This window comes from Asparagus officinalis, chromosome 6, assembly GCF_001876935.1.
Source record: "Asparagus officinalis chromosome 6, Aspof.V1, whole genome shotgun sequence".
NCBI classification, from domain to species: Eukaryota; Viridiplantae; Streptophyta; class Magnoliopsida; order Asparagales; family Asparagaceae; genus Asparagus; species Asparagus officinalis.
Genome location: NC_033799.1, coordinates 30,841,568 through 30,865,003, shown reverse-complemented (window position 1 = coordinate 30,865,003; position 23,436 = coordinate 30,841,568). Strand labels below are relative to the sequence as shown.

The window sequence follows — 23,436 nt, the reverse complement described above, 5'->3', positions numbered from 1 at the left end:
TGGAGTGGCGGCGATGGTTTGGGGGAAAATGGGGATCAGGATGATTTGGGGGAGAGAAGGGGATCGGGATGATTTGGGGAAAATAAGCCACGGATCTTAAAAACACCTAAAAGCTGTTTTGAGAAAAGCGTTAGATCTTTTGGAAATTGTATATGGTCAGCTCAAAAAAACACCCTACTTCCCAAACACGTTTCACTGATTTTTTGGAAAAAAGTAACGGAAACAGAAAAAAACACTCTGCTTAAGCTGTTTGCTTTGAAAATATCGTTATCAGAATTGATAGATGGTAAATGCTGAAATCAATTTTGGGGGAGCATAAACTGTATCCTTTAAACAGTTACAGCTCATGAAAAAAAAATCTTTTCAAATTCAAAATAGGAAAAACTATGCAGCTTTTGTACATTTCCCCCCCAACCAAATACCCAAATTACATGGAAAATATTCTCCGCAATAGAATCACAAACAATCCTCGCTGCAATATTTATTCCAATTTATTTAAATTTTTTGCATCACAGAAAGCATTTAAAAAAAAAAATAGTTGTAGATCCAATAAGGTATCCTCTCTCAAATAAAATATGAAGTACACTCTCAACTCTCAAGCACCTAAATTTAAGATTAAACTTACTTATCCACTCGTATCATATAGGGGTGTATTCACAGAATATTCTCTTTTCCTCCTCATTACAAAAACCCCCCAACCCTCTCTCTCTCTGATCTCTCCCCTCCCTCTCACCACTCGCTCGCTCACTCCACTCCCCTCTCAATTCTCATGCTCCGCCTCTTTCTCTCTCCTCCCCCAATCCCTCCACCGCCTCTCTCAACCCGCCAAAGCCACCGCCGCCGCCTCCTCCCCCTCCTTCGGTGCTCTCCCCAGCTCCCCTCCCATGGCTTCGCCGACGAGCTCGGCCGCCTCCTCGTCCTCCTCCCCCAAGAAATGAAGCGAAAGCTCGAGGCTCAGCCGGAGCTCGAGGATCTCGTTGAGGTCGTCATGGACCTCGGACGTCGCCCCCTTGCTCGATTCCCTTCCGGCGATATCGTCCTCTCTGATTTCCCTATCTCGTCTGAGGATGTCCATCACGCTGCGTCGCAGGTTAGCTTGTGTCTAACCCTAATTTGAGGATAATTTGCTTCTGTGCCCTGATTTTGAGAGATCTTTTTCCCCCTCCCCCTATTCGCATAGTGTCAGACTTGCTCTTATGTCATTTTCGGTAGCATATCGCAGCTCAGTGATAAACTTTATGATATATTTGATGCAAATCACGTATTTTTCAGTGGTATGAATAAAGTCAGAATTGAAGTTGGGTTGTTAAAGCAATCTCTTATAAAGATGATATACATTGTAGTGCAACCTTTTGTCCTTATTAAATAACTTGAAATAGACGTTAAGGTTATGGCATTTCAGCTGCAATTTTTTCGTAAAACATGAATTACACATCTTATATTTTTAATGGGATGCATTATATAACTAAGAGTTATACGCTTTTGATACGAAGTGGATGCTCTTAAATCAAATTGAGAATAAGAGTAAAAGAAAACATTTTTCTCTTGGAGATGATATAAATTGGGGAAGAACTTCTTACTGGGTTGTTTGTTTTCGTAGGTGGGTGATTTTGCAGCAGATAATCGGGCAGGGATCAGCCGGACTCTGCACAGGATCAGTGCAATCCGCAACCGGAAGGGAGGCATCGTGGGGCTTACTTGTCGGGTTGGGCGGGCAGTGCCCGGAAGTGCTAACATGTTGAGGGATTTGGTTAAGGATGGGGGTTCTCTGTTGCTCATTGGGCCGCCTGGTGTTGGAAAGACTACTGTCATCAGGTTCTAGTAGCAAGTTCAACTGTTCAACATTTAATGTTCATTAAAAATACTGGAACCATGAATATGATAAAACTTATTAGTATTAGAAACACCAAGCAAAGACAATGTATTCAGGCTGAGATCGCAAGCTGGGAATACAATATGATTTTGTGTTTTTACAGAAAGAAAATATATAAAAGGCAAAGGTAGAGGATATACTTCTTGAGAGTGATGATTAAAAGCTTATAATGAATACAATGAGATTTGAGTTACTTTTTTGTTTAAGAGCATCATTTGTGGTCTTTTTATCATAACTCATGTTGACATGAGTCCTTGAGCCATCACAACCAACTATAATATACATGGAACTAGATTTTTTGACGCATACTAGAAGCGTAAATGCTATAAATGTAAAATAATCTAACCATGGTCACTTAAACAAACCAATAATATGTTAGAATCTTCAGAGGCTGCATATTTAAACAATTTCAACTACAATTTAGTAGTATGATAGAACTTTATATCTATTTGAAAACATGCAGCCATGAGAATGAACTGTTGCAAATTAGTTGCAAATTCCTCAAAAAGGTTGACATTGTAGCATAGATTCATATAGGAATATTTGACCTTGATAAATCAGTGTGTGTTTATGTCATATAACAGGCTCAAATGCATTGTGGATTCTAATTTTTCAATTGGATACCATTGGCTGCTGCATATTGATCTTATAACGGATTAGAACAGTTGTGTGATGTGTTATGTTGCATGCTACTCATTATTTAATTTCCTGAATATGATTCTAACTGATTAATCTTATTATACAGAGATATAGCTCGGATACTTGCAGATGATTACATGAAACGAGTTATGATTGTTGATACCTCTAATGAGATTGGTGGAGATGGTGATATTCCTCACCCCGGAATAGGCAATGCACGTAGACTACAAGTACCCAATCCTGATATGCAACACAAGGTTTGTTATTCTTTCTACCTCCTGTTGATTATTTTCTTAAGTGGTTAGGAATTTCATTAAACTTAGCTCTGTTACTTTTCCCACAACAAGCCTATCATCGTGTCCAAGGTTACAAAAAGCGCTTGGCGGCCTAGGCGCCGGACGTGGTTCATAGAGCCTAGGCGGGGCCTAGGTCTTGTCCTTCTTTAATTTTTTTAATTACAATCAATGTTATTAAAAGCGCTAGGCACTGTAGGCACCGCCTAGTGCCTAGACACTAGGCCTAGGAGGATTTGTTTTTTTTAAGTGGTGGCGGAGGAGGTTTTGCTGAAGGCTAGAGGAGTTAGGGGAGGTGTTCGTAGTCAGTGGAGGATGTTGGAGGAGTTTGGTGGAGGTTAGACGATGTGGAGGTAGCAACAAACGAAATCATAACCAAAACCTAGCAGTGCAGTCTGTGTAAGCGGTCTCTTCTCCCCTAGGCGCTCTTGGGACCTAGGCAGGCAGAGCCTAGGCAGCCTAAGTGGGAGCTTTTTAAAACATTGATTGTGTCTCCTATCTAGCTTATTCTTTGCTCAAGATAGATTAGGAGGGCTACTCTTAGATTGCATAATCTTAAACTATGTACGTGTAAAAGCAGGAGTGAAGTGGCATCGTTAAAGCTTCAAGGATTTAGGAGTGATTTCGCGTAAAAAGGATTATGATAAATAAGAAAAATGGACACAAGAAGCTTAAAATTTTTGTCATGATTTATATGAATTCACACAGAACGAAAAACTCCAATCTCTACTGATATGACACTATTGGAAATTAAGAAGTTGCATAAATAATTAAGGAATTAAACACTGACATTATAACTTGATTTGTATTGACCATAGCACCAAGAGCAAGGCAGAGAGTGCAGCCAAATTGCTCGTTAGCTTATGCAGGGGACCTGGTGTCCTAGGCTAAAATATAAGTACACTGTGTAGACAGTGTTTTAGTGTAGTGGTAGAAGTTGTAAGAGCTATTATGAAAACTTAGTCTAGAAAGATAAGTGGCTATATCATTATCAGTATCATTATCAACCATAATGGAGTTGGGCAGAGAAGAAGTTTTAATGGCATTGCTCTAAAAAGCTCCATAAACCCATTTGAGTAGTGGTTACTCCAGAAATGTTGGTACCCACTTTATCGTATATTTAATCTCCTGTTTTGTTATCTTATGTATATGCATATGATCACATAAGATAATAAAGATCACTTGGAATCGACTGCAAACATTGGTTCGACTGCTATATTGTATGTCAAATTCTTTTCGCCGACTTGAATATGCAAACTCGAGCAGGGCGGAAGTTAAGTGCATCAGGCACTTCCTATTCCTTATTTTCTCACTCTTCATAAGCATCAAATTTTCTTTTGCTCCATCTTATACAGTTATACTAGTCATTTGCTACTAAACTCAAAATCTGAACATTTATCTCACCCTCATCTATAATGGAAGCGTCATAACAACAATCCTTTGCAGAGACTTAGTCTTTCTTATCGGCTATTTTTCCTATGTGTAATGACGATGCTCAGTTCCCTATGTCTCTTTACCATGTTAGACATCTCACAACTATGGAGATTCTGTCTTTGTTACTTCTCCCATGCCCTCCTTCACAATGGACATCTCTATTACAAACACACTGTCAGCCTTCTTAAGGCACAATAAAATTTTTCATCTTCTCTTCATTTGATGGCCCCAATGACCGATCGTGTACCTGTTTCGTGATGATATTAAGTTATCACAGGTGTGGGCTCATAATCTGTAGCTTATTTTAGGGGGTAGTTCAACTTGCTTTATTTTCGATAGGATTAGAGAAGCGGCACACTTGGGTGACATATAATCTTTTAATTGCTTGATAGAGAAATCAACTTGACAAACTTCTGGTTAATTGATGAGCCACTTTGGCTAACAAGAAAGTGTTATCTCATTTACTAAGCTAGAACATATTCCAATTTCAAACTTTGGAGATAATTATTTCCCTAAGCTTGTCCAACCAAGTTGCTAATCATGTCATTTTGGCCCTGAAAATATCCTCTATTTCTAGTTCCTTCCATTTTAAGAAGGCATGCTTTGGAGCATAATACCCTTATCTTGAGTTATACATGATTATCATAGGTATCCGCTCACAATGCAACCTTACGCTTTGCTTATGAAGAAGTCCAACACATTCTATCACATTCCAAGTCACAAGAGGATTCTTCTTCTAGAAAATCTAGATAACTCGCAAGAATCGAGTTCTCTCCAGTCAATAAAGTATATGCTCGACCCTCCTTCATTGTTAAGCTTGAAAGGGTCTGACACTTGAACAGATTATGTGGCGCCAACACTCACAAGTTCTTGTCTTCATTATTAAGCCAGATATTACTTAATTGTTTTGCCAATTACCATCACTACATTAATTTTATTTCCTTTGTCAAGTACAATAGTACCACACCTAATTGATGGATATCTCTGACATCTTCACCTCACACTACTGTACTCTTCTTGGTTCCTCTCAATCTATCATCAAGTTAGGTTGAGATAAGCTCTATTTTTCATCTGGTTTAGGGGCCAGATGATGTGTGGATGCCCTTTATTGAGGAGATCAGTGTCAGCTAGGGCAAAGACTCATGGCCAGCTGCATTCCTCAATCCACATTCCTCAAATAAGAGAATAATCTCAATCCACTTATAAATGCTAAGATAAAACAACTTCTCTCTGATAAATCTTAATCCACATTTTTCAAAGAAAGAGAAAAATGAAGCTTGAGTTCAAGAAATTATTGCCAATGCCCACCATTCTGTTTTTCCTGTAATTAATCTTCTTCAACAAAATTTAGGGTAATCATATGCCTTTCCATGAAAAAAATGTTCAATGCACAGGAAACTTATTCCATTTTAGACTTTCTAAAATTTTTGTCTAGAAGCTTGAATCTTAGCATGCACCTACTTACTATGTAGTATGTGGTTGTTACTTACACGCACATGAAATTTTGAGCTGGTCTCTTTGTTACCCTTAATTGTATGCCTACCAGGCCACAATGTTTCATGTTATGGAAAAATATGCATTGAAGGAATTGAAGACCTCAATTATTCTCAATTCATAAATTTCTGTCCATATCTGTGAATACAAGTTAAAACCTTCGTTAAGCTGTTGCCTTCTGTTGTTATCATGTTTTAGTATTTTCAACTTGCGTGGGTCACTATTATCTTGTTTCCATCCGCCTAAATCTATTTGAAATTGACAAAAAAGTCTTTTTATTTTTGTTCTTGTTCTATCTCATACCATTAACTTGTGTGGTTGCTGATTGGAATTTGTAATCCATAATTGCATGCTACACAGGTGTTGATAGAAGCAGTAGAAAATCATATGCCCGAAGTAATTGTAATTGATGAAGTTGGAACTAAACTTGAAGCTATGGCTGCTAGTACCATTGCTCAACGAGGTATCCAGCTTGTTGCTACTGCTCATGGAGTTACAATAGAGAATTTGTTAATGAACCCTTCACTAGAGATGTTAGTTGGAGGAGTACAGGTATAATTATACTTTTGAGCTACTCACTGATAGTTTACTTCATATTCTTGTATCTGGAGCACCTGAAGGTTCTTTAATTAAACTGCAAACTTGCACTCTGGTTTGATATGTCCTAAGAAGGTTATTGAGCAAAATAGCTTAGGGAGCGTTTGACTACCATAGCGTTTTTTCAAAGCCAAAACACTATGCATTTGTAAAATGTTAGAAGAGAGTATTAGTTTAGCATTGGTTTAGTCCCAAATTGCCTGTGAGGCTAACTTGTAACTAATCAATCTCTATAAATAATAAAGTATAGAGTAAGGAGAAATCTCTCAAAAAAAATTCTTTTCTCCAAATCTTAACATGTTATCAGAGCTTATCCCTAACCCTAACCCTAATACTAATCCAACTTCCTAAGCCTAACTCTAACCCTAATTCACACTGTCCGTTCGTCCGAGTCGTCGCCGTCTCGGTCTTCGTCTTCGTCCAGATCCGCCGTCAGCCGTCGTCTTCGTTCTTCGTCCAGATTTTCCGCCGGCGCAGATCTCGCAGCTACTTCAATTCGCCGCCGCTTCGTCCGCCGTTGCTGCTACGTTCGTGATCTTCAGCCGTCGCTGCGTCGTCCAGATTTGAGCCTTCGCCACCCGCTTCGTCCACAGACCCGCCGCCGCCGCCACCATGAGGCCTTCAGTCACCGTCGTCATGCTCCTCTGCCCCCTCCCTCTTTGTTTTTGGATCTGAATCAGATTTGGGAATTGCACTGTAAATAAAATTAAAAAATTAAAAAAATAATTAAAAAAAACCTTCGGGTTCCATCTTAATCTTTAGGTTCTTAATCTTTAACATTCGGGTTCCATGTTAACCTTTGGGTTCTTGCATTTTAACCTTCGGGTTCAAAATTAAACCTTCGGGTTTTGGACTTGTTCTTCCTATTGGCTAATTCAAGAATTATTATATTGAACTTGGATATGCTTTGATTGTTTCTAGTTTGGAGTATAATTTGTGGAGGGTATCGTCTTGAACTCTACTTGTATGTTTCATGATGGCCAAATCTGAGGATTTCAAGAATTCTAAGTTAACGGTCCAGACGAAAGTTTCAGAGATATTTTCTGGTGGAATCATTGACCGAAAGCTTGATGGAAATAATTATTTTCAGTGGAAGCGTGTTATTAAAATCTACGTGGCAAACCGAGACAAAACTGGCTATTTGTTGACAGACCCTCATACTCCGACATCGGAATCTTGAACATTGGATGATAGTGTCATCTTGCATCACATTCTTAATAATATGAAGCCTAAAATTCAGGATTTAGTTCTTCATTGTATGACAATGAAGGAACTTTGGTGTTTTTTGCAGGACCTCTATAGGGGTATCAACAATATTAATCGAGCATATGAAGTAATTTAAAAGCTGTTTCATAAGAAACAGGATGGTAAACCCATAGATGATCATTATGATGAGTTCAATCGTCTGACCGAGGTACTTCGTCAGATTTTTTTCTATTAATGGGGATGTAAAACAAATGCAGAACCAATGGAGCAAATTTATGGTACTTACCCACTTGGGTACCCTAGATTTTATTTACTCCTATATTCGACCATAAATCATGGGGAGCTCTGCCATTAGTTCTCTAGCTGAGACTAATCACTTTCTGAAGAATGTTGTCCCTACACAGTCACTTACATCCACTGTGGAACGTTCTGCGCTTGCCACTTATAGTTGACAGTTTTATAGACGAGGGGGTCATACTAGTGGTCCTGGAAGAGGTAGATGAAACTTTAAAGGACGAGGAGGTTACCACACTGATCGTTCTGGGGGTCGAGGTGGTCAACGAGGTGGCCGTAGAGGTCCATCTCAAGACGGACATACTCATGACGATGACTCAGTGAAGACTTGTAACTACTGCCACCAGTCAGGATATCTCAAATATAATTGTCCCGAATTGGAAAAAAGAAGGCCAATGGTGCTTACACGACCGCTCAGGATAACTTCAACTCATCTTATAGTGAAAGTCAACTACAGTCAGTCTTTCATGATACGAAACTGTAGCGTCAATTTCAGCAATTTTAATTATTCCAACAGTACTAGAGTTCACAAACATCGTTTTTCTCCTTATCTGCTACTCTCAAAAGTGCAAGTAATCCTTTATCTTTACTTATATCGTCTTCGTCTAATACTTGGATTATAGATACACGTGCCACTGATTATATGACTGGGAATCAAGGTATCTTATCATTTTTTAGCCCTACATCTAATTCAGTTATATTAGCTGATTGTTCACGTACACCTGTTCAGGGTGTCGGCAACACCAATCTTTCTCTTAATCTTCCTCTTTCCTCCGTATTCTATCTTCTTAGTTTTTCCTATAACTTTTTATCTGTTAGTAAGATCACAAAATCTCTAAATTGTACAGTGACATTCTTCCCCACACATTGCATCTTTCAGGACATGGTCACGAGGAAAACGATTGGGACGAGACGTGACCAGAATGACCATTATAAATTAGAATTAGGCGTCAAACATTTGACTTGTATCGAAAACTTATCAGCCCTACAATACCATTGTCAGCTAGGACTCCCTCTCGCTCTGTTCTCAAGCTGCTTAATCCCCGGTTCAAATCTCTTTTCTCATTAGAGTGTGAGTCGTGTCAACTTGGCAAACATCATAGTGTGTTTGATCCTAATTGAGTCAATAAGATAAGAGGGCTGCTAAGCCATTTGATCTTGTTCATTCTGATGTCTGGGGACCGTCCCCAATAACTTCTAAATTGGGGTTCCGGTACTTTGTCAGTTTTGTGAATGATCACTTTCGTGTTACCTGGATTTATCTTCTCAAGTCTAGGTAGGTCTGAAGTCTTTTTCACATTTAAACTCTTTTATTCTGAAATACTCAATCAATTCAAGTCTTCGATAAAAATTTTCCGATCTGATAATGCAAAAAAATATTTGGATGACAACTTCACTAGTTTCCTTAAAGAACATGAGATCCTCTATCAGTCTTCTTGTGTTTACACTCCTCAGCAAAATGGAGTTGTTGAACGAAAGAATAGACATCACATTGATATTGCTCGGACCTTGCTATTCCATTGCCACGTTTCCAAAGAATTTTGGGGGAAAATTATCTTAACAGCATGTTACTTGATTAATTGAATGTCTTATTCTGTTCTGCAAGATAAAATTCCTTTCAAGATTCTATACCCCAATGTGATCTCTTTTCGCTTTCTCCAAAGATTTCTAGCTCTCTGTGCTTTGTTCATAATCACAGTCCAAATAAACAAAAGTTTGACTCTCGGTCTATTACATGTATTTTTCTTGGCTATTCCCGAAAACATAAAAGTTACAAGTGTTTCTGTTCGTCACTCAGTCGTCTTGTGTTATCTGCTGATGTAACCTTCTTCGAAGATAAAATCGGTCATTCTAGTTCTCCATCTCATTATCACCGGATGAGTATGACTATTTAATTCTGCAAGAGTCATTGGTTATCGGTGGTAGTTCATCCGCTGACAATACTCTTTGCGCTACTGGCAAAGACTCAGTTCGGTTTAACGATCCAATTCAAGTTTATCATCGTTGTTCTACTCCTGTGCCAACGTCGGCCTCAGCACCACGTTCTCCGCCCGAAGAACCTGAATCCATATGTGCACATTTATCCTCTTCTGCGGAAGACCTTCTTATTACATTTCGAAAAGAGACACACACTTGTACTCAACATCCTATTTCTAACTTTGTCTCCCATGATTGCCTCTCCTCTATCTTTCGATCTTTTGTTATTTTCCTCGACTCATTTGGTTTTCAAGAATGTGTTAGAAGCCCTGTCTATTTCAGGTTAGAATCAAGCGATGCAAGACGAAATGAGGGTATTGCGGCAGAATAAGACTTGGGATTTTGTCTCACTCACCAGGAAAGTGGCTGTATGTTGCAAGTGGGTGTACACTGTCAAGTTAAATCCTGATGAAACTTTGGCACACCTGAAAGCCCGATTGGTTGCTAAAGGCTATTCACAGGTGTTTGGCTTAGATTACGTAGATACATTCTCTCTGGTGGCAAAAATGTTATCTGTTCGGATTTTTATTTTATTAGCAGCAATAAATCATTGGCCACTTCATCAGTTGGACATCAAGAATGCATTTATTAATGGTATTTTAGATGAGGTTTACATGGAGTAACCACCAGGTTTTGTCGCTCGGGGGGAGAATGCGAATGTATGTAGGCTAAAGAAATAACTCTATGGTCTAAAACAGTCTTCGAGAGCCTGGTTTGGACGTTTTGCATCGGTGATTTAGGAATTTGGTCTTTGTCGTGCACAGAAAGATCACTCTGTCTTCTGACGATTTCAGAATGGGAAACGAATTACAGGGGATGATGCTTTTGGTATTTACAGTCTGAAAAAGTATTTACAGTCTGAAAAAGTATTTACAGACACATTTCCAAATCAAAAATCTTGCTTCCCTAAAATACTTCCTAGACATTGAAGTTGCAAAGTCACAGAAGGGTAATCTTCTGTCAAAAAGGAAGTATGTACTGGGTATGTTCTCAAAAGTCGGGATGTTAGGATGCAGAAACAGTGATTCTCCAATGAATGTGAACTCAAAACTACTATTAGACCAGAGGGAGCTTCTTGAGGATGTTGGGCAGTATAGGAGATTGGTGAAGAAACTAAATTATCTGACGGTGACCAGACCTAACATCACATTCGCAGTTAGTGTTGTGAGTCGGTTCTTGTCCGCATCAAGAACTACTCACTTGGATGTAGTGTTGAGAATTTTGAGCTACCTGAAGAAGGCTCCAAGACGAGGAATTCTCTACTCAGATCAAGGACATACCAGAGTTACAGGCTTCTCTGATGTAGATTGAGCTGGATGTCCTTTTGATAGGAGATCGACTACTGGATATTGTGTCTTAGAGAAAATCTGGTGTTATGAAAAAATAAGAAGCAAAGTGTTAGTGTCTCGATTTAGTGCAGAATCAGAATACAAAGCTATGTCAAATGTGACACTAGAAATGGTTTGAATCAAAGACCTATTGACGGAGATTGGTCTCCCTCAAGAAGGTCCCATGGATCTATATGGCGACAATAAAGCAGCAATTCACATTGCTGAGAATTTTGTGTTTCATGAGAGAACTAAGCACATTGAAGTTGATTGTCATGTAATCTGCAAGAAGCTCGAGGACAAAACCATTACGGCAAAACATGTATCGACAGTACATCAATTGACAGACATTCTTACAAAACCATTTGGTCGAACACGGGTTGACTTTATTTATGACAAGCTGGGCATGTATGATATATATGCTCCAGCTTGAAGGGGAGTGCAAGAAGAGTATTAGTTTAGCATTGGTTTAGTCTCACATTGTCTGTGAGACTAACTTATAACTAATCAATTTCTATAAATAATAAAGTATAGAGTGAGGAGAAATCCCTAAAAAAAACTCTTTTTCTCCAAATCTTAACATAAACCATGGTGTTTTTGTTGGGCTACAATATCAAAAATAAAAAACAACACAGTTATTTTAAAACACCAAAAAACTTATCTTAAAGTTTGGTGTTTTGAGTTTAAAAGATGTTAATATAATTTCCAATATAGCACATTAATAATATATTTAATATGATATATTTGTTATATAATATAATAAATATAATTTTTTATAGGAATAAGATAATATAATACAATATTATTATATTATATTATATTATATTATATTGTATTTATATAATATATTAATAATTATAATATAATATATAATAATAGTATTTAATAATAAAATAATAACTCCTCTAAAAATGAAAGATTAAATATTAGTAGATTTAATATATTCATAATATCTTATTACATTATAATATAATAACAAAATAGTAATTTTTTATAAAGTAAATAACTTATTAATGAAAATAATATATTATAAAAATATTAATATAATAATCTGGACAACCTCTAGGTGCTCGGGGAGTCCTAAACTCTTCTGAATGAGTTTAGGTGTGACAGTGATCGATATCCCTCTGCCAATAACGGTGGTTGAATCCTCTCCTGATCTATCCCACGCGGCATAAAATTCTCGAACTAGTGTAGTGTTGGCTAACTTGGGTTTCCTAACCATCATAGATTCAATCCCAGCAATTGTGAATAACGTGATTATGGGCCGATACTTAAAAAGTTGAATCCTCTCTTAATGGATCGGTAGAGAACCAAAAGAGAGAGAGGGGATTCAGCATTTCATTGATGTTTTCTGAAAGCCATTTATCTTACACAAAAGAGTAGATGTTAATTAAGGCAATGAGGGGTCAAATTTACAAGAATTTCTAAGTTATAGGGTTCAAAATGCAAATTCTTATTTTCTGGCCACCAATTGGTAGGCCAACCGATTGGTTCGTCGCTGAGGCGAACCAGTCAGTGGATTTTCACACCGATTTCGTGTACACACTCAGTTCGAATTGTTTAAAACGTGATTTGCTATCATTTCCAACAAGTTCCCACACAAATTACACCCAAAAATCAAGAAAATTTGCAGTTAATTGTGAAGTTAGGTTTTCGGGTTTATACCTTGAATTTGGTGTGGATTGATTGCAAAATCGTTGCAAAAATCGTTGCAAAGAAGCTATCAGATCTGACCCTAATCCTCTTTTCTTCACGTGGGAGACGAAAATTGATGAAGAAAATGGGTTTGTAGAGAATTTGGAGAGAAGAAGAAGAGTTGTGACGGGCGTATTTGACTCCAACCGGTTGGCCAACTGGATGGGGTTTTTTTAAATTTATTTATTTATTATTATTATTATTATTATTTTGATCTTTATATATATATATATATATATATATGAGAAAAATGAGTATGCTTGGTACCAAGCACAAATTTTGTGCTTGGTAGTGATGTGTCACATCCTCATCCACTCACTACCCATGTGAATGTGGTCCCTTATTTGAATGAGTGGAGGGGGATTATTAGAAGTTATAGACTATATATATATATATATATATATATATGGAGAGGTTCTAATAAAAACCTCCTTAGCCTAAAAACTAAAAACCTCCTTCATCCAATGGCTAGGATTCAGTCAAACAGTCAACAGACACATGCATTAATTACCTCATTAAACACATGCATTAATTACATCAACGCAGTGAATCCGGATTCGTTGAGATAGTGAATCTGGATTCACTGCGTTGAGGTAATTAATGGGGTAATTAATGCATGTGTCTGTTGACTGTTTAACTGAATCCCAGCCATTGAATTCATCTAGATCCAATGGATGAAGGAGGTTTTTAGTTTTTAGGCTAAGGAAAATATGTTAATATTTGAAGATAATATTTCATAATTATAATATAATATATTAAAAGAATGATATATAATATTATAATGTATTATAATATATTAATTATATATATAATATTATAATATATTAGTTATAATATATTAGTTATAATATATTATATTATAATTAATATTTAGTATAATAATAGTATGTTTAATACTAATGTTATAAAGGGTCAAACTATTGTTGACGGAAAACACTCATCATGGTGTTTTGAGAACACATTTGGAGTAGAACACCTTAGTATTTTGAAAACACTACACAAAAATCACCATGGTATCTAGACATACGCTTAATTTTTATGTAAACCTCTGGCCCATGTTCAGCTATATTGCTTTGCTTTCGAACTATAGGATCTCCATTATTTTAATAATGACTGTAATTTATCTTTCTGACTTGGATGCCCTACATCATATAATAATTTGTCCCTTAGCAGTCAACATTTTTAACATGCGAAGCTCATTACACATTCTCAGCTAGGCTAATTAACTGCAGCCTTCTTTGCCACCCTCATCCACTTCCATTCCAATAAATATCACCCCTTTGGATGTACTTCCTTTGAGTTAGTTTGCTCAACTGTATTTTTAAATTTCCCATGCAGTAAACAAAAAGTTTTTTTCCCGGAGAATTTCAAGGCTAAAACATTTGTACTTCTACTGACACAGAGACATTGCTCAATATCTACAATGCCAGGTTGCAATTGAGAAATGGAACCGTAATTCACTCTCTATTAATATTCGTATCCACCTTTGCCATATTTTGAATATGATATGAATTTTGGGTTAGAGCACTTGTATGGACATAGAGGAAGTGGTAAGAGTTAGTGCGTTTTCACCTGAATATTTTGGTGTTGTATAATCAATTCTCGTAAAGTAATTGAGCAAGTTCAATGTCTTTGATCACCTCTCTTTCAAATAATTGGCATATAGTTTATCTAAAACAGTGGAAAACAATAACTTAGATGAACTATATGGGGTTTCTGAATGAATAAGTTAATTGTATTTTCTAACTACAATAGTAATAATTATTAAACTTATTGCTTCTAACTTTTTTTGGCAATACATGTGTTCTAGAGTGTCACCCTGGGCGATGAAGAGGCTAGCAGGAGAGGTGTCCAGAAAACTGTCCTTGAGAGGAAAGGGCCGTCAACATTTACTTGTGCTGCAGAAATCATTTCTAAGACCAAACTACAGGTCCATCGTAGTCTGGAGGCAACTGTGGATGCTCTTCTTGCAGGTTCTCTGCTACCCTAGTGCTTTTCAAGTAGATTTACATGTCAATCTTTTTGCAATAAAAGTTGATTGGATTCTGCTATCTTCTTACAGTTCTTTATGTTTCTCTCTGATACAGGGCGATCCCCAATTTTTGAAGTATGCAAGTTAGATTCAAACGAATCCATGAATGACATTCTCCATGTACAAACTGAATCTTCAAATGGAGTTGATGCTCTTCTGGAGGATGATGTCACTGTTGAAGATAACTTTTTGAAGAATGATGAAACTATTACTCTCAACACATCTAGTCTTGAATCTGCAGAGAAAATAACAGAAAGCTCTTCTGAAGCTCGTGCAGGATTTCACTTATTTGTTTATGGGGTAAGGTATCTGCATCTGTTATTTTGATGTATCCTTTACAATTGTAAATTATTATTTACTAATCGAAAAAAGAGAAATGGTTAATTGTTGCAACTTTCTCAAACTACATTATTTTGATGGTCCCAGACGATCCATCTCTATTTCTTGCTTCTAAACCGAAAATGGAATCAAGAGTTCCTTACATTACTTTCAGTTGCTTGATATCTTGCATATTAATCAGTCTCGATTATTGTTATCTACTTCTTAATTCCCAAGTCTTAACACAAAGAATTGGCATAAGATCCTCATTGTGATGCCTATTAGAGAATGTAACTTTAAGAGTGTAAGAAGTTAAATGTAAATAAATATTGATCAGGCTCTAGGTTTGTAGTTTTTCATGCTTCATGGTGCTTTGATGGAAAGAAATTTGTGACGGTAGAGTTAGTCAGAAGTTATAGTTATACTTCTGTTTATATTAATACCTTCACTATATGAATCTGAACTTATAGGGTGGACAGTTATTTTAGATCACTGAGACTAGCGTATTGCAAGCAATCAAGCAGCTGGGAATGGAAGAAGATGTTGGAATAACAGATAATATCAGCGAAGCTGATGCATTTCTTTCCTTGCATTCCAAGCTCAAGAAGAATTCTCAAATTCAATCAGTTGTCAAATCTCGTGGAATTGCAATCCATGTAACAAAGGTAATGAGCAAATATTTTCTCAGCCGCAGTCTCAGTTTCTTTTTCACATTGGGGATCCTCTGAAGTGTTTTCCTGTCCTTTTATTTCTCCCATCTAGACGAGTTCTCTGATGCAAATCACAAAGGCAATTCGTGCTCTTACCAATGGACGTGTAAAAAGATTCAAAGAATTTGAACCAGAGGCTACTATGACGTCATTGGAAAAGAATGATGCTTTAGAGGTGATATATTTTGCATTTATTTTCCCCATATTTGGCTTCTAATGTTGAGGACTGCTTAATAATAATTTAAATCTAAATAATTATAGGAGGCAAGATTAGCTATAGAGCAGGTTGTAATTCCAAAAGAAGAGCAAGTGCAGCTACTTCCAAGGCCATCATGTATCATCTCTATGCAGATAGAGCTCATAGAAAGATACAAACTTAAGTGGGAAAAAGTTGGCAGAGAGCCACACTTCAGTCTATGCATTCTTCCTCTTCCTTTGGACACAAAAGAGAAAGGGCCTCTCTATCAAGTTGTAGATACTGGAAGTGAATTAGAGGACATGTTCAGCTTGGATGACATGAGCAGTTCACAAAATGGTGTTGCTAGATTGCCGCTTCTTCCTGACTAGGTAAAAATCCAATACCATAATGTTATTGTTTCATATAGTTGAAAATATTTGTATGTTTCTCTTTGATCTTAATTGGCAGATGAGTTACTTGGTTTATGATAATCATTGCTCAATCTGGATGCACTTACGTGCCTAGTCGATCACTTCCCACCAAAACTCAGTAAAATAAGTCTCTCATGAGATTTTAGCTAGTCTGATCCTTGTTCTGTCTTTCTTTCTTTTTTCCCTTCTTTTATGGGTGGAGGTCTAATTGAGATTCCATCTATTCAAGTAAGTGAAGATTCATGTACAGAAAAAATTACAAGCAGCTCCCTCAGTTGCCTAACCAGCTCCTTATTGCCCGCAGAGCTGGAACAAGCTAAGCACAGTATCCTACTTGCCCAAAAGGGCAAGGAAAAAAGAAAAAAAAACACTGCCTCTTACTATGCGTCCATGGAAACACAAAAGAAACAGAGTTGGAGTATAGTCATCCAAACCCAAATTCTTGTGGTGGAAAAGAATATACATGAACACCATCTTAGGACATTCCTGGACATGCTTGAATAAGCAGCTTCTCGTTCAATCACAGTTGGCATTGACGCCTCTTGTGCTTCTTTCCTTGCAGAAGCGTCAGCTAGATCCCTCCCTACAACTCCCCTTAATAGTCTACTTCCATAGATGACGAGCTTCTGGACCATGGCAGACACATTACATAACTGAAATTCAACAAAAACATTTTAAATGAATAAGGGTTAAACATTTACCTCACTCATCCTTAAAGATTTTATTTATTGTCGAAACATTTCACATCATAGCATTAGTGCTGGTATCCTACTTCATTATGACTGCTAACCCTAGAACAGTATTTCCTCTGCAAGTAATCCTTATGTCTTGCCTTGCCTTGCCTGGGGAACTCTTAGAACTTGCAAATTCTGATATAAATCTGTCGAGAGAGAGAAAAGAACCCACAACAGTAGAATAAATTATGTATAGTTTCTTCCTGCATTCTAAATACAGTATACTGTTGTTTCTATAAAATTCCTCTTCTTGCCAATAATTTGGTTTTTAGTTTTCCTTTGAGGATTAACCAGGTTAAGATTCTTCCATTGAAGTGGGGCCTTCCATATAAGAAAGAGGTATGGGGTTCTGACATCGTCAAAAGAAATGGGTCTTCTTCCACGAAATGGTGTTTTGATACCCTCGAAATTGAGGAAAGAGTATCAGGTTTTAACAGAAAAAGCCCCATCTCCCGCCTACCGATTCTAGTGTCATTCATGTTGTTTTTTGTGTTCTTATTTAATTATTCCAATAGCTCAAAAACACCCATATGCCAAGTTTCCTGTTAAATCTCCTATAAGAGTGACTTGCATCGCCACACTTTATCCTCGAAGTAGTTTCAAGACTCACAAAGGCTGTCCAGCATGGGAAAATAATCATGAAATTTATATGCCAGGTGCTTCTCCCATACCTACCAATTTAACTAGATAGCCAGGGACTTTACTACTAAACAGTAATTGTTCATTTTGTCTAAGAACTCCCTTTGAAAAAGAGGAACCAATACCTGTTTTTCTATCTAGCTAATGACGGTTTTTCTTTATAATACTGGATAAATGTATTGTCTTCAAAATCAGAACTTCATCATAGAAGAAATTCCAAATTTGTTTGTCTATCAGGAGAATATTCGTTTCTCTTAACAGATAGCAGTCCATCCCCTAGTTTCTTCTCTTTAGAGAGTATGCATAGTTCACTAAAAGAGCAGAACCATACAATTTCTACTTCCGTTCCGAAAGAAATTTTTTCTTATTTTGATAATTCTTTCTAACCCATATAGGCATAAGCCATCATCTATAAGAAGCATGAAAACTTGGTAAAAGTAACAAATATAAGTATTCGTCCCCTAAGACAATGTAGTGTCTTTCCACCCAACGAGTATCTTGTCAATCTTGTCTGTTGATGGCCATGCTAATGTCCATTGAGGGCTGCCAGTCTGGCCAGTCTGATTTTTGCAACTTCCCATGCTTAAGAGGAATCCCTTAAGTGCATTCAAGCTTTAAAAGAAAGATGAATCCTTTAAGTATTGTACATAGAAGATGCATTTCTGACACTTCATGATGACTGTTATTTGAGCTTGAATATCTGTCTTCTTATAGAAGTACAAGCGAGCTTTTACTGAAATCTGCACCCATCTTCTTTATTACCCTTTGTCTTCTTTTAGTTCCCCCCTTCATGCTGTACCAAATCCTTTATTTATATGTTATTGAACTGTCTCTATGCCCTTGTCTTGTGCATGAAGAGTATTCTACTACCCCTGTATAAGCCTATCTTTCTTGCCTGTTGGTACTCAGCTACTACGTCTAGAAGAAGTTACTGTAGTTTTCTTATGCAGGAGAAAGAGATCCTCCTCATTAAACCTGATGGTGCTCATCATAGGTAAGAAAATTTCACAGTTGCTGTGTGGATTGTGCTTGATGACTGATGTGTCAAGATCATGTTCTGTGGTCACGATGCACCATAGAATTGGTGCTTATTTGTGTTTAGGGTGCTACTATTATGACCTTGTAACCCCTTGAATGCAGTTGATGATTGCTAATTTTACATAATTTTATTTAGTTTTTTTGAAAGCAGATCTGTCCTATGCTGCCACATGTTGTTTCCTTACTAAGATAACTAGCTGAGTAGAGCTTCACTTACTCTCATAAATCTTAATAATGCTTTATTTGTTGCTGTCGATTCAACACTGTTTTCATTCATTATGCATAACTTTAAATTAAATTGTCCCTTGATCTTTATTTATCTGACAGGTTCAATTTCACTTTACTCACAGAAGGAGATTAGCGAAGGCTTCACAGCTTTATATACAACTACGCTTTCTTTTGAAATTCGTGGAACAATTTGACAAGGCCCTAGAAGAAGGCAATGTCATGAGCCCTAGCTGCAAATTTGCTAGATAATTACCTGTCTTCACCGGGCTTCATTACTATTACATTACACTGGATACTTCATGAAACTGGTCAGAATGTTCATATTAGTTCAAGATATTGAAGATATTGTGCAATACATAGCTGAAAAAACACATTAAGTAACTCGTTATGTTGTGTTATGTAATCTAGCAAGCCTTAAATGTTACGTAACCTTTTGAAATAACTCATACACATTATAACTCGGCGTTATTGCAAAATATCATATGTTATTTCAATTTAACTTACGTTTTTTCAATGTAACGTGTTATTTTAATACAACTTACATTATTCCAAAATAGTTTATTATGGAGACTCGAGAGTATTTTCTTTCTTAAAAGTCAAAGTAGTTAAATACTTTTGAATTGATTGTCAGGTCATCGTGGGTTATTTCAGCGACGTCATTATCTGATTGTGAAATTATGAATGCGACTGGACTTGAGATTATTTTCTTTAATTTTTTATTTTAAACTTGAAATACATCTGTTTTTGGATTGGTTCTTAAGCATTTATGATGTATTATTGAGAAACTGTGATAATACATTTGATAACTCTGATGTTATATTTAAAGACTGCGCATTTATGATGTATTATTGAGAAACTGTGAAAATATTTGATAACTGTGATGTTATATTTGAAGATTGCGCTCATTCTATTTGTTAAAATCATTGTGAATATTATTTATTATTGCATATTGAAATAAAATATTAAAACATGTAACCTACGTTATGCATTACGTTGTTTGTTTTGCATTTTACATTATCAGGAGATGAGCATTACGTCCTGCGTTATCCTTTTCTTTCAACATTGGTTCAAAGCTTATGCGTCTTGGAATTCAAATCATCATATTAAATCTATCTCAAGAAGGCAAATCTTTCTGGTTACAGTGCAAATGCCGAGCTCTCTGCACATCCACGCACTGCGGTATGATAATATTTCAAAGAATGCAGCTGAAGGAAGATATTGAGGCTGAAACGTGAAGTGGAAAAACACAAAACATGGTTAGTACATATCTACTTTTCATGCTTTGTACATACTGATATACATATGTAAGATTGTTGGAACAATCTTTTCTATCTTGCTCATTGTCCCATGATGTGAATAGTTTGTTTTGTTAACATGACGATGTTTTTAGTGTGCTTGTTAGAAGATTCTCTACCCTACCAATCCACAAACTTGAGCTACCTCCATCTTTTGCTTTCCCTTTTGCTGCTGCTTTTTTGAGATTACTAAAAAGATCAGGCCATTTCTATTTGATATGTTTGTGTCATCCCATGATCCACAGCCAGCTACAATTGGCTGATTTTGAATCTCTAGTTCATTCCAAGATGAAAGCTTGGTTCACTTAGTGTTATAAAAATGGCAAATTGGGCGACTTAAATGTAAAGTTCATTCTTAATTATTGACCTTGATATGCCCATTAGTTCCTCTGAGAAGTCATGACCTTTGCCTAAATGTGCATTTGGCTATTGACTACTCATTTAAGCTAAAGCTAATTGAGCCTCCACTAGGTTCCTCTTGCTAAACAAAGGGAAAGAAAGGAGAGGAGCACAATCACATGAGAACTGTTAACATTGTATATCGATTAAGATTGTTTATATAAGCAATGCCAGGACACTATGAGTAGAAATAAGCTGAGGCTGGCAGTGAGTGTGAATCACGTGAGAGGACAATAGGTGTACTTAAGTGGAAAGTATTTGGAAGAGCAGTTGAAGGAATTTGAGGCCAGTAATATGTATCTGGATTGGCTCTTGAGCATTGAGGGATGACTGAGTAGACAACCACTCAAACAAATATGTTTATGTGTGTCCTTGCATGCGTTTGCGAAATTTAGGTCCGAGGTTTATTTCTCAAGTTGTTCAGAAAAATAAAGCAAGATTCTACAAGTCATCTCTCATAAGTCTTATGCGCTCAAGTTGGCTAGTAAGAATGTGGGTATGATCTTTTTACTAAATACTTTTTATCTTGAAGGCGATGTTGCTGACATCCATCAAGGTATTTCTATTTTAGGCTCACATTATAACAGAAAAAAGATATAAAGAGAGGTAGTCCCTTTGAAGTTCAATATTGGAAGTAAAAGAACTAGAAAAAACAGCTTCCATCCAAGGAAAGAGAGAACTCCTTGAAAGATTTTATTTCTAATTAGTTCTAATGTAGACATTAATCACAATATTTGCTAGTGATTGTTATGCACTGTAGAACCATTTTGTGTGAAGGCTGAACTAGTGTACTTTGTATGCCAACTCATACTATGCTTACACATTGTGTGATGGAGAAGTGAATCCATGATCTTCAAAAGGAAAATTAGCATGATAAATTTAACTTAAATATATGGTTAGATTCCACTGTATATTTGGGCAAAAGAATTTATATGTAACACTATTGTGATAATGTATTTCTAACTCAACTTTGAAGCCAAATTCAACTCTGAAGTTCCCGTGCTTTTAGCCCAGTCGTTATACAGGTTTGATTCAAGTTTGAATTAGAAAATTTTAGAATAGAACTACTTGTATTTAGTACCCATGAAGCCTCAGGAAGTTGAGGGAATGGGTTATCGCCTAAGTTAATCATGGCATCTTGAGAGTTCTCTTCTGCAATCAAAGACACTAGTCATGTATTACATCCAATGGAACTCCTTCAAAATGGATCAATGATTCTCTTCTGCAATCAAAGACACTAGTCATGTATTACATCCAATGGAACTCCTTCAAAATGGATCAATGATACTGATTTGCAATAAGTGTATCTAATGGAACTCCTTCAAAATGGATCAATGATACTGATTTGCAATAAGTGTATCTAAGAAAACATATACATATATATTCAACCAATCCAAGCTAAATCAACACATGTTTGTGGTTTCCACTTCATTAGTCTGAGAACATAAATTGTCCCTCCAGGATAGTATATATACAATACCTATGGCTACCTATTCCTTAAAACTTCACTTAGGTCAACCAAGTTAAAGAAGTAGTATGGGTTTCTGTTTAAGCCCAAACCTTTGCTTATGCATCTTGATCGTCATGTCTTGTTGCTTATTTTGCTCTGAAGCTCGCTTTCTCAAAGTGAGAGAGCTTGAAGTGTCACTAAAAAGTATGAATGCAGACCAAGGATCTCGACAAGAAAACAATACAGCGAAGAGCGTGTATGAGTCTACGCGGCTGAGCCCAGGAGGACCTGATCCTCTACACCATTAAACTCTCCGTGAGATTTCAGTACCTTCTTTTGGAGAAGATTTGATATTTTGGAAGAAGAAAATGAGAAACGTTAAGGGGAGAACTTTTTAAACCCTTCTTCTTGGTTAATAGAGTATAAGGGTTGTATGAATGATCTTTAAGTAGGTCTACGTGTGTGTGTGTGTGCATGGTTCAAATGTTTGTGGAATCAAGGAGTTGCTTACTTTCTTTATCTCCTTTGTCTATCTTCTTCTTCTTCTTCTTCTTCGTGGTTTTTAATGTTTCTTGTGTGTATTTATTGTTCAGTTTGAGTTACAAGAATTAAGATGATATGGTCATCTTCAACCTATTTTACTATGTCTACTTTTTCTCCGTCGTGCATTGGACTATGGCACATTCAATAACAAGAGTAACATCAAATACTTTATCCCAGTAGATTAGTTGCATGAATTCTATTCTTCCATTAGTTTGTAAAGGGCTATCTTCTTCACCAATTTGGCCTTTGTGCATACCTTTCCTAATTGTTTCCAATCAAGTTTTTCGGTTCGTCTCTAGTCCGAATTTTCCTAGTAGTTGTAGTGTATCGTTTCTTCTAATTGATACATTTAGTGGTCTCCGTTGTACGTGACCAATAAATCTGAATTGATTCTCTCTTATTTTATTCTCAATAGGAGAAGATCCACCGGGAGTATTTGAGTGTAGCCGAGACTAAGGCTAAATGGCATTTATATACCTTATTGTTTCACTCTTGTAGCACTTATATACCATAAGTTACAAAACATAGCAAAAAACACCCTGAGTTGGTAACTGTTTAAATTTAGCTAACGGTGTTAAAAAATACATGAAAGGACGACTGCTTCTCAG

General features: G+C 36.6%; 1 protein-coding gene across 12 annotated transcripts in view; it reads left to right on the top strand.

Moving 5' to 3' along the window:
* Positions 721-23,436, top strand: part of LOC109845552 (uncharacterized protein ycf45) — a 26,275-nt gene continuing 3,559 nt past the window's right edge. For 3 of the 12 annotated variants that reach the window (XR_002248407.1, XR_002248410.1, XR_002248411.1), the window contains exons 1-11: positions 722-1,090; positions 1,601-1,815; positions 2,619-2,769; positions 6,094-6,285; positions 14,644-14,806; positions 14,921-15,165; positions 15,672-15,848; positions 15,946-16,068; positions 16,155-16,460; positions 19,241-19,449; positions 20,163-20,397. Coding sequence is in view for 1 of the 12 variants with exons in the window: in XM_020414813.1 (XP_020270402.1) it covers positions 770-1,090; positions 1,601-1,815; positions 2,619-2,769; positions 6,094-6,285; positions 14,644-14,806; positions 14,921-15,165; positions 15,672-15,848; positions 15,946-16,068; positions 16,155-16,460 (1,893 nt within the window). In the remaining 11 variants the exon portion in view is untranslated. Of the gene's footprint in view, positions 1,091-1,600; positions 1,816-2,618; positions 2,770-6,093; positions 6,286-14,643; positions 14,807-14,920; positions 15,166-15,671; positions 15,849-15,945; positions 16,069-16,154; positions 16,461-18,825; positions 18,870-19,240; positions 19,706-20,162; positions 20,398-22,501; positions 22,853-23,436 lie in introns of those variants that run through there. The other 9 variants (XR_002248414.1, XR_002248412.1, XR_002248409.1 and 6 more) reach the window with 9 other exon arrangements.